At 38.0% G+C, this 12,222-nt stretch overlaps 1 protein-coding gene across 7 annotated transcripts in view; it reads right to left on the bottom strand.

The window, feature by feature from the left end:
* CTNND2 (catenin delta 2) overlaps positions 1-12,222 on the bottom strand; it is a 636,038-nt gene that overhangs the window by 12,079 nt on the left and 611,737 nt on the right. For all 7 annotated transcript variants that reach the window (XM_030971656.1, XM_030971657.1, XM_030971655.1 and 4 more), the window contains one exon: positions 3,105-3,231. In XM_030971656.1, the coding sequence (XP_030827516.1) occupies positions 3,105-3,231 (127 nt within the window). The remainder of the gene's footprint in view (positions 1-3,104; positions 3,232-12,222) is intronic.

Raw genomic sequence — 12,222 nt, 5'->3', positions numbered from 1 at the left:
GAAGTACTGGTGCTTGCCCCTACTCAACTGCCTCCATCCAGGTATTTGCTATGTAAAAAGAAGCTCAAAACCAGTAACAATCCCTTTGTTCATAAACAAAGAAAAGAAAAAAAATTAAAAATGTAATACAAACTCTTTGTGAAGCTCGACCTTGAGGCATATCTTCCAGCATCTCTAAATATGTTACATTTTTTAGTTGAGCAACAGTGAAGTACTTGCACTCAGCTATGGAGTAGGGAAGCACAAGTGAGGTTGAAATCTGCTTCACTTGGTTTTGCTGGCTCTGGCCTCTGAATTTACAGAGCAAATTTGGGACAGATGTTCTTTCTTATGAAGCCATTAGAACTGGGGATTGCTTTTAAACTGTTTGCCAACAGTGATGTAAATCTAAAGCTGATAATCCAGCAGATATAAAGAAACATGACGTTAAACCAGCAAATCAGCTAATGGCAGCTTGAGTCTAATGGGGAGAGGGCCAGAATGCAAACCTTGAAAAAGCTGCTAGCAGAGAGACACATTTTATTTCACATACTCTGGTAATGGTTATAAACACTCTGGTGTTTTGAACAAAATTGACTGATACAGATAAAATAATCTCTCTGTTCCCTGTGGGAATTCCCTCGCTCTTCCCCTGAGAGGAAAACTACTTTCTGGAAAGCATTAAAATGCAGAACTCTGAAACTCTTTCAGAGTTTTTACTGGAAGCAAAGATGAAGACTTTGGTTGATATTAGACTGAAAATTGAGATAAGGTTTTTCTGCTCTAATTCTTAAAGGACACAGAAAAGCCTGTTATCACCCAGTCCTAGGGATGGATGGGATGGTGTGAGTTCGTTTACTTCAACTCTTTATCCCAAAGTAGGATCCAGTATACCAACATAATTCTTAACAGATTTTCATCTGGAACTAAAGATCTCTAATGACAGAGATCACATAACAGCTCCAAGCACTCTGTTCCAGTGCTTTCTTTCCCCACTGCTAGGAAAAATCTAGCCTGACTCCTTGCTGCTCATTATTTCCATTTGTCTGCTATGAAAGCAGGAAAAAAATCACACCATTCCTCTTCATGGCTGGCTGTTACATGCTTGAAGACTTGGTGTGTACCTCTTCCCACTGTCTCCATTTCATGTCTCTTTTACTTGAGTTAAACAATTATAGTCCATTCAGTATATTCTCATATCCTAATTTTTCCACCTTCCAAATCATGTGTGCAACTGACAAAAATCCCCAGATAATTTTTAAAGAACTTTAGAAATTAGGAAATGTCACCTAGTCAGACATTCTCCTTATAACTTATTTTTAAAGGATTGGTTACTTTTTTCCCTTCGAATATTACCTCCAATTTTTCAGGATCAGTTTGAATTACAATAATGCCCATCAAAGAACGTGAGTTTCTCCCAGGTTTATGTCACCCACAAAGGTAAGAGGTAACTTTTGCATATTATCTGGGTCATTACTAAAACCACTGAAGAGTACTGGACCCAAGGTAGGCTCTAAGCACAGCATTCTGCCATTTTGGCAATAGACAATACTCTTTCCTTGTGAATGGTTTTCAGTAAGTTTTTTATTTACCACAGAGGATGTTTTCTGAACTGCTGGCTAGCTTGCCTTAGGCTTTTCCATAAAAATGTTGTGTGAAAGAGGCTTACTGATCATAGGATATTGTACTTACTGACTTTTCTTTCTGCAAATTCTTGTAGCAGGAATTCAGATGGATTTAATAAGAGCAACTGGTATTGAATCAATGCTTGCATTTGATATGGATACTACCAGACATACAGCAACTTACATTATTATGTAGAAATAGATACTCCTAGAGCTAAGTACTATATTATGTTCCTACTACCTTTGAGCTGTTCAGGTTCTGATTATTTGTTCCAGCAATTTTCTAGACTGACATTGAGCTGACTGGTATGTAATGACATGGGCTCTTCTTCCTCCAGAAACAGCCACTATTATTTGTGCTTTTCCAGTCTTTTCTAGGATAACTGAGGATGGCAGTAAAATTTCATCCGAAATTTAGAGTAACAGAAGTGAGAAGATGGTTCTGGCAAGAGACAGAACTAAGATCTTAGGGCTGGCCATTTCAAGTACCTTGCACTTACAGTCAAGATGAGATTTTAGAGAAGAAAAAAAAGAACAAGAGCCCTTTATGGACTTGTGTAATGGCAGATCTTAAAAACAGAATAGCAGCTCTCACTGTACTTCTGGCTACATTTTCACATCTCCTCAATTGTTGTTCTGCAGGACTAAGATGCAGCTTCCAGATAATTAACAAAACAATTTCCTTAAAAAGCAAACTATGGCATAATGGTAATAATAAGTTTGGCAACTTTAATCCTAAACTCTTGGAATGACAGCGTTTGATTGAAAAGCAGCAGAAAGGCCACTGAAAGACTGTCAGTGCACTCTGTTTATCGTGAAAATTTTTCACTGGGAATGACTTTATCTAATGAAGAAGGTATGTTTTACCTTAGAATAAAGTGAGGGAAAGATTACCCAATTTCTAGATAGAAAAATTAATTTGCACTATGGCATTAGTTGAGATACGCACATTAGTTCATTGTGCAGATCATATAAAATTGATAATAGCTGGTGTAAATATGCTATCAATGTTAGGAAGATGTGTAGACAAATCTGTGAAACTTACATTTGCATATGTATACACACATACCCAGAATAAAAGCTGACAAAAAAAGTAATGTCGGTCTTTAAACTTCTGCTAAGTGTGCAAAATGGTCATAAACCACATAGTGGCTTTCAAGACTAGCAAAGTGAGCAACAGAATTTCCTGGTGCTACCAATAGGTGCCATTGCCCTGAGACCTAGTCAGGTAATCCCCATCAAGAAAACATTTTGGGAGAATTTATGACAAAATGTTATGGAATAATCTTTCTTCTGTACAACTTTACGGAATAGTCTTTCTTCTGTAAAACTTTACCAGATGCTAATGAAAAAAAATTAAATCCTGTTTTGACCAAATAATTTGGTGACAGTAAAGAACGCACTTTGTGCCCTTCCACCAGAGTGAACAACAAATCCAGATGTCAGGGAAAATGACGGTGATGGATTTTTACCTGTGCCTTTGCTTGGGCCTGGCCTTACCTGAGCGGTTGTTGGGAGACATGCGCACGGGAGAGATGGAGGGCGTGCGTGATGAGGAGTACGGTCTTTGCCGATCCCTTTCTATTGTTGAAGATGAGGCTACAAAGTGATACTGTGACCATCCATCCTGCAACACCAAGAATGGTGACAACAGTCAGTGAAAATGCCACACAGCTCCCTGCTTTAAGCAGAGTATTTTTCTTTGGTGTTTTCACTACTGATACACCAGTAGGCTGCTGTCTTCTTCCTGCCACTGGGTGGTAAATACAGTTAGTGGTACAGGATAGGATGTGCTGATTGTATTGACACAGCAAGATTAAAAATAAATGTAGAAAGTTCTATAAAATAACACATCTCAGGAAGACTCAAATTATTAGCACTTGTTTTAGACTATTTGTTTAATAGTTCTGCCTTTTTTCCAAACCTAAATTTTCACATTATAAACAGCATTCTGGCTTGAAATATTTTCCATTTTATGCAGAGTTTTGGAATGAGTAGATTGGGAAGTTCCAGGATTACCAGACTGCACATCAAATTCAGCTGAGTTATACTAACTGCCCCTTTGCTCACACGCAAGAGAAAAAGAATCAATGCATTTCGTTCCAGTTTTCTTCAAGGCATATGGAATGAAATTCTATTCCTTCTATTTAAAACTGCGTTCATGGTGATGTATTAAAAAAACTGCAACAAAGTAATACAAATACTAGAAACAGCTAGTTCAAAAATAAAAAAGGAAAGTTTAAATATTTCATGATTTATTCCTGCACCATAACATAATGCAATAAAACAAAATAATGTACTTCACATTTTTAAAAACGTATTACATATAGTCTGAAACTATCATGAGAGCATAAACTGACTTCTGGTAGTGTTCTCATTAAATGACAGTATTTCAGCTGCCTTCAGCATTGATAGATTGCAACTGTCTTTATCAGTGTTTAATGTTAAATCTAAATCAGTAACATTGAGATTTCCAGTCTCACACAGTTTTGAAAATGCCCACTTTCTGTTGGGCTCAGTGGAAACTGAGTCAAGCACCAGGCATGCTGCTAAACAAAAGTTTTGCAACGAAATGCTGAAAAAAAGAAACACAATAAAACATTACCAAAAACCAGCTGGAATTTTCCTCTTGCTCACAGAAGAATAATTCATGGTTGGGGTAGTAAAGATATTCCCACCCCCCAACTCAGCCATTCCACACATCCAGCAATGAATTCCACACATCCAGCAAAATGCCTTTGCTCAAGGGATCTGTCTGACTTTGTTCCATCCACAGAAACCATGGGCACCTGGTTCTCAGAAGAGAAGATGGGTTGAAAATCCCCTTTCCATGAGACTCTTAGAAAAGAGAACTCAGCAAGACTGTGACACAGCAGGAGGAATGAAGATAACACTTCTTGTAGAAGGATATTTTATAAACAACTTAGGACAGCCAGAGGTGACACCTGATTACGGGTGCTGAATGACTGTACTCCTCATGTAATGCATTTGTACAAATAGGGGTGTATCTCAGCTGCAATTTTAAAGACAAAAATAAGGAAGAATGAAATCTGGGCTATGGCATTTACAGCACAGTCAGGACTCTCCCTGGAGTCAGCAGTGACTGTTTGTCCTCCATCGCTCCTGTTTAGGACACTTCACTAAACTGCACCTCATATTTAATCACAGTCATATAAGAAAATATAAGGGAGAAATCTTGTTAATTAATAAAAAATAGTAAGAGTAACTTGAAAAAATAAATACTTGATCGTTAATACAACTTCCTCAAACCAAAATTTTCTATATACAACATTTCCAATTTATATCTCATCTCCAAAAAGAAGTTTCTACACAAACCACATCCTCCAAGGTAGAGGGAGGGTTCATAATAATGGAAGAAAAAAATCTGTGAAGCCCTAACTTCTTAAATCAAATTGGAAATTACTCTACATGATATGTACATATATATAAAATACATGTATTTTAAAGAAGACATGATAGTTTATAGTTAGAGCTGTAATGAATAGCTGAAGTCCAATAATCTTAACCAAGGCTCCAAGTAACACATATAACCTTATTTTTTTTGTCTCTGGTTGACAGTAAGTTGTGCATTCATTTCTCTATTACGAAACTGAAGGAGCAAACATGTAAGAAGCCCATGCCTTTATCCTGATGAAGAAAAATGGTTCTTCTTTCTCCTTCTCTGGGGTTAAGAATTTCTTAAAAGAAAGGTGACTATATCTCATGCTGTTGTAGTTTTCTACAAAAGAATTTATTTCTTTTAAAAATAAGTTTTCTTTTAAACAGATGGAAGAAGGGGAAGCTATGAGGAGGACAGCCTTTAGATCTGACAAAAGGAAAAGGGATGTACTATTCATTACTCTCTGCCTGCGAAAGAAGAGACATCAACCATGCTTACATAGAACAAAGTAGAAATGTTTACAGTTTTGTGGATTTGGATACGTCCACGGCCAAGTATACTCTCCGTTTGCACTCTTGTTGCCCTCAAGTAAAACCCTGGCATATTTTTCAGAAAAAAGTGACAAGAGTCTTCCCCTAAGTCTTTCTTCTTGTTGCCTATTCCATTGGTGTTGTATACATTAATACCTGCAGCCTGGTTCTGACGGGAAGCAGATTAAATAAATCCCTGACACCTGCACTGTCCCACGGACTCTGCAGGAACAGCACATGGCACTGGTTTGGCTGTGCAGGACATCAGCAGGTGCTTTGTCAATGCTGCTTCCTCAGACACAGCACCGTGAGGTGCCTGAGCATCAAGGAGAGCTGCATGGATGCCGGCATCAGCAGTCTTTTTCTGCAGCAGAGGCTTTCCCTTCTTCTCTTCACTGCAAATTTTCATTTTTCTCTCTGGTGACAATAGTGCTTATAATGAGGTCTTTAAATAAATTCTGCTACAAACTCTCAAGCTGGCAAGCCAAATCAGCTCAACAAGACAAGTGAGGCAAACAATAAACTCTAAGGCAAGTTTTGTACTGGCTTGGCATTGCCTTTGACTAAACAAGGCACACTCCTACCACTGTATGACAACTTTCATGGTGTTTTTCCACAGACTGTGGGCAGCTCCCAGACCTCACAGTATTTCAAAACCCTAATACTTTCAAGTTATTTATCCTTAGCTCTCTTCTGGAGCGAGCAACAAGCTTCTTTCCGTGAAAAGGTAAACAGTTTGTAACAAATTTATTAAAACTATACCCATTAACAATTCCAAAAGCTATTAGTATTAAATATTGAAACTAATTTTTAAGAGCCTAAAGGGGGTATTTTCAATTTAATGGCTAAACAAATACCACCTGACATGATGGCTGCTTTCATTATTTTGTTTCAGGTCTACTGCCTGTAATGAAATTTAATTAAATTGACTTGCATACTTAAAGGTACAGTATACAGCAGTGTCCTAAAGAGATGAAAGCTAACTCAAGACCAAAGTATGTGAGGCTGAATTTAAGAAACCTATTTACTTGCCATAAATGTGATCTAGGAGAGGAAGAGTAAGACAAAAGCATCTGACAAATTGGAAAGCAATTCAATGCAATTCTGTTACAGAATGGATGTATTTTTTAAATGTAATGTTAAATGTATTTTATTAAATTAATTAACAGGTGGCAACTGCACACTACAGGAGGACAGAGAACAACCAGACTACAGAAATACCATTATACATCCTTCCAACACATCTTCTATTTGTCTATATTTTGACTATACTGAATATATCCATTATACTATTATATCAATGCTACTTTGTACAGTCCATATGCTAAAGCTTGATTTGCAGTGATGTCTTTGTGACAACATCCTCTTGAAAAAGTTTCAGGATTAAAATTGGGATGGGAGTTGGATGTTCACTATAGAAAATGAAAGTGATATTGTAGTCTCTCTGAACACTCTGCTGGGCTTAAGGGTTGAACAGGTTCTTTATCTCCTGCTCAACTTTCAGTCATTTTGAAAAGAAATCATTTTCATCAGGCCCATGTGAAAAGAATTATTTTGTCAGGATGACTAAACTTATTGCACCAAACACCTATTGCATATGTCTCATGAAAATATAATCTTCCTTCCTTCCTTCCTTCCTTCCTTCCTTCCTTCCTTCCTTCCTTCCTTCCTTCCTTCTTTTTTTTTTTCCTCCTTTCCCCTTCTTTTCTTCTTCTTCCTTCTTCTTCCTTCCTTCCTTCCTTCCTTCTTCCTTCCTTCCTTCCTTCTTCTTCTTCTTCTTCCTTCCTTCTTCCTTCTTCCTTCCTTCCTTTCTTCTTCTTTTCTTCTTCTTCTTCTTTTCTTTTTTTCTTTTTTTTTTTTTTTTTTTTTTCTTCCTTTTTCTTTTCCTTCTTCCTTCTTCCTTCTTCCTTCCTTTTCTTCTTCTTCCTTCCTTCCTTCTTCCTTCCTTCCTTCCTTCCTTCCTTCCTTCCTTCCTTCCTTCCTTCCTTCTTTCCTTCCTTCCTTCCTTCCTTCCTTCCTTCTTTCCTTCCTTCCTTCCTTCCGATGATATCAGACACACTACTTTCCCTCTTGTAGTACAGTAACATTGTGAAGACTGAATTAAATTAAGTCCTGATGGGAACTGACAACACGTTGACCCAACAGTTCCCAACAGGAATGAGGCATGTCCAGGAGTCAGGAAGGGTACAGTGCCTATCCTGGATACCTCACAGCATCCACTCAGAAAGAAATCCCACAACAGTCCATGTGATAATAGCCATGCAGCAAAAGTGAAAACAAGCTCTATCCTCTGACTGATCAACTTCTATAAGAAGACACTGACTGGAAAAGCACTGAGTGCTCTAGAAGAACTGTACGAGGTATGATGGCTGTGTGATAGCTCAGTATCTTACAGTGTTGAAGAGCACAGTCTGCTCTGACTCCCGGCCATAGGTACTTGAACATTTTCAGGAACAGAGAAGAGCAACTTCCTGTAAATGGAAAATTCCTACTAGAGAGAAAAAATTAAAATGATGCAAAAAATCCAATTAAAAAACAGCTAAAGCCTGAAAAAATATAGATAATGTTGTGTCCTGCCTTCCTGAAATTTACAATGTTGCCAGCACACTACTTCTTGCTTCAGGTCTGATCCTCTTGTAACCTAATTTAATAGATATTTACAGACAACTTGAAGCACACAGAACCAGACTTGCTTTGTCATCCTACTTCCTTATCCACAAGCCAGCTTTTTACTGGTTCCAGGATATTAACTGAAGTAATATCTGTTCTTGTAATGGTTATAAGGTGTAGAAATGTGAAGTTTTGATAGATAACTTCTTGCGGGGATCACTAACTGGACTCACTGTGGTGTTAGAAGTAGGTGACACAGCAACAAGGCAAAGCGCCTGTAAGTATGTAAGGTAGGATCTACTTGCTTTGAAACTGAGTCAGACACTGCTCTGAGTGCTGCTTCCTTCACAAGCCAAAGCAGCACTGTCAGGTTAAATGAAACATCCCAACTGCTGTGCACCAGTGTGACGCCGTCTACAGCAAAGGATAAATCTGATGTGAATTAAGTCAAGGCTCATCAGACTTACATAGGTCTGGGCAATTCTTCAGTGGTAATTTGCTGTCACAACTCTAATAGGACAAAGCAGAAATTACAACTGGATCAAATAATCTAGATACATTGCCATATGAAACTTATGTCTATGACTTGACTGTGGTGAGAAATCTGAAATGGTCACAAAGTTGGGTTATCCACATAAATATCTCATGGTGCTCTCACATGGGATTTCTGAAATAATCTATTTTTTATGATCACCAACAACCACCCTTACTTATTAGGATTCACAATCTGGAATCATATTATTTTGTTTTAATAAAAGAAAAAGAATAAATATATTTCCCAATGTTTCTCAAAAAAGATACCAAGCCAGCCCTGTGGCACCAAGGGAAGAAGCTAACTAGTCCCCACCAACAGAACCTGTGCGCCACTGGAGGGGGTGACAAGGAAATGTGAGCTGCTGAGCAGGAGATGGTGAGACAACTGTTCTCTAAAAAAGCACCTGCCTTTGTACTTGAGGAGTATTTCCTTTGGAAGAGAGATTTTAACTGAATTCTTACAGCTTCAAAAACTCTAGAAACACTCCTGAAAAACAAACCAACTAGTTTTATATAAACTATCTATTTTAAACCCAAAGGCTTTTTTAATTTTTAATTTGAATTTACAAATTCAAATTGAATTTACACTGTCAAATCCTAGTAACAGAAAATGACTCCTCAAAGTATTGTTTGTTTCTGGATTTGCTTGTGTTGTTTCCGGAAAAGAATTCCTGGGCATTGATCTGCTTTACTATGTATTATGAATAAACATTATTTTACTGCCATCAGTTACTCTACAATTCTAATGAGTATTACCATTTTTATTCCTAGGATTTTATCTTTTGCTTCTGAAGAGGTAAATCAAGATATGCTGCTCAAGAGAAGAGTAGGGATTGAGTGTGGAAGATCCTGGTGTTCCCCCAGTTTACATGTCCATTTGGTTTAAATCCTTTCTTCTGGAGCAATTTCAATGGCTTCAGAAGGGCTGCTGACTCCAAGTGTCATGCTTCCCCTCCTCTCCCAAAGAGTTATGAGCCAAGCACCCAAAATCAACAGACCCAAACTGAAGACATGCATCACTGAAGCTCATCTTAATTTGAAGATTTTAGTGTTTGTGCTTGTAGTCTCATTTCCACAACTTAGGGAAGCCAGAAGATTATTTTTAGAAGAGAAATTAATCATGTTTTGGGGCTTTAAAAATATTACATTAATTTGGATGAAAGTTGGGGACAGAATGAGAAGTTAGACAAAGCGGTTAAAGGAAACACAGCTTGCTTCCCATGCCTTTTCATGATGATGATGAAGCCAGTTGTTTGCTGGTTAAAGGTCATGCTGAGCGTACCACCCGTGTGAGCCTCTGAGGAAGGACACTCCCTCCTCCTCTGTACAGACCTAACTGGGGGGAGAGGATGGAGACTGCTGAGAACCCCATGGAAGCAATGCCATCACTTGAGCCAAGGCAAAGAGCAGCATTAGCAGCAGGGCCAGGCAGGTGGCAGAGCTCCACTGGAGCAGCCACCTCTCCCAGGGACCCTCAGTCCCCTGTCCCAGATGCTGCGGCTGCCACGTTGCTCCACAGCTGGTGCAGCTGTGTGACACACGTAGTGCTTCCGTCTCCTATCTGGTGCAGAGGGCTTGACCTCAGTGCTTCTTGTCTTCTCACTCTGAATTTCAGTGTACAAATGGCTTTTACTTATAAGTGACCCTTTCTGCATCCCAGACACAGCACAAGTTCAATGCTTAAGAAGCCAAAAGACAAATAGATATTGAAATACGTATTTAGGGCAGCATGAGGCTTAAAGAAGGGCTCCTAGTCAGACAGTCATTAACTGCAGCAAAACTGTCTGGAACAGGCTGAGGATTATTAAGTTTTCTGTAGGCTCTTTGAAGTGACATTTTCAGAATCGGTGGTTAAACTCTTTTTTTTTGAAATGAGATATACACCTCCCAGCCTCCACCTCGGCTTCTCTGAGAGCAACACCATTATTCTCCCACTGTCAGCATTCCACCTCAAAATAATCTACAATATTTTCTCTCCCTGTTTTTCTCTTCCATTGCAGTGCAAGGGGTACTATATTCTTCTGAGACTATAATCCATTTTTTTTCTTTCAAAATACCACAGATGGCCTTGGTGACTTTTCTCTTTTTTCAAATGCACTTCTTGATGTGCATTGTTATCATCTTCTAATCATAGATCTTGTATCTTAATTTTACACCTCATCCCTTGATTTTAGCTATGAAGAGACACAGGATGAGGGAGAGATAAAGTGCTAATTACTTGCCAAATCTATTCAAGTGAGAAACAGCAAGGAAACTATCCCCAGTGGTTTTATAAAGTGCAAGTCTTGGATGTTTTAGGCAATCAGTGAGGCATTGCTTTGCCTATCCATAATTAATTATTGATTTCCTGTTGTGTGAATTGCAAAGATGACAAGACCTAATCTGATAAATAAAATAGCTGCAAGAAAAGAGAACTGTATGTGAGGCAAAGCATGAAGGACAAGACTTCAGATATGGCAGAGTTCATTATTCATTTTGCTAAGGTTATATGCAGCCCAAAAATAAAACTTTCAAAACACTGCAATAAAATGAAATAAATTCATTTCTCAAAGCATCACTTTGCCTCTTATACAGAAAAGAAATTGTTTTAATATATTTTAGAGGAAACGAAGGCAGTACTTGGCCTTTCAGCTAGATTTTCTGTTCTTCTATTTTCTCCTGCACAAGGTATATAAGCTATAATTTAAACTTTTAGAACCACAAAAGAACTATTCTTGCTTGTATCTTCTATGTACAAAAAATATGTACAATGATTTTTTATTTGTATTCTAATTTTCATTCCAGTAATGCAATTCCACCTATCTAAACACGTATATTATCTAGAAATGTGAACTGTGGCTCTTGGCCACAAAATTTCAGCAGAGAGACAAGTACTACTTTATGTTCATGGTCAGTTTCTTAAATCTACTGTCCTTCCAAAGGCTAGAAACCAACCAACCTCTTACTCTTACTTTTCATGCATTAAACCATAAAATCAACCAGATACAACTCTTCTATTATACCTATGAGTGTGAAACATAAAAAAATCATTAGCAGAGTGAAATCTGCATCATTCTCCCTTATGGTAAAGAACATGGTATACTGATGATACTGACTGTGACCAAGAGCCATTAGAAGTTTGTGCTTCCCAAACAGCAGCAGTGCAGCTGAAAGCAGACAATCATTTCGTTCAAATGTGGAGCCGTCTGACAGAATAGGAATCAGTGCCCCTTCAGAAAACTCACTGGAGGAACTCATGCTCTCCTTGGTTTTAGGTGAAAAGTTTGTGCATAATACACTTGAATCAGAGAGTTAGAGATCCAAGTGATTGCTGCTGACCTGTGTGAGTTTAAGGATATTCTGCTTGAACATGGAGTTCACCAGCATACGTGGACGTTAATAATGAGAAATGCACATTGTTTTTTACTGATACCCCTTTAACAGTTTCCAATTCACAAAGTATATTGTTAACTCAAAGAGAAACATAATATTGAACCAAAGATTACAACTGTCAATTTAGAGGATCCTCAACTTTCTCTAAAAGCACTCTGTTCAATTAAAAATA

Source organism: Camarhynchus parvulus, chromosome 2 (genome assembly GCF_901933205.1).
Source record: "Camarhynchus parvulus chromosome 2, STF_HiC, whole genome shotgun sequence".
NCBI classification, from domain to species: Eukaryota; Metazoa; Chordata; class Aves; order Passeriformes; family Thraupidae; genus Camarhynchus; species Camarhynchus parvulus.
Note: the sequence above shows the minus strand (reverse complement) of the source record. Positions and strands in the feature narration are given on the sequence as shown.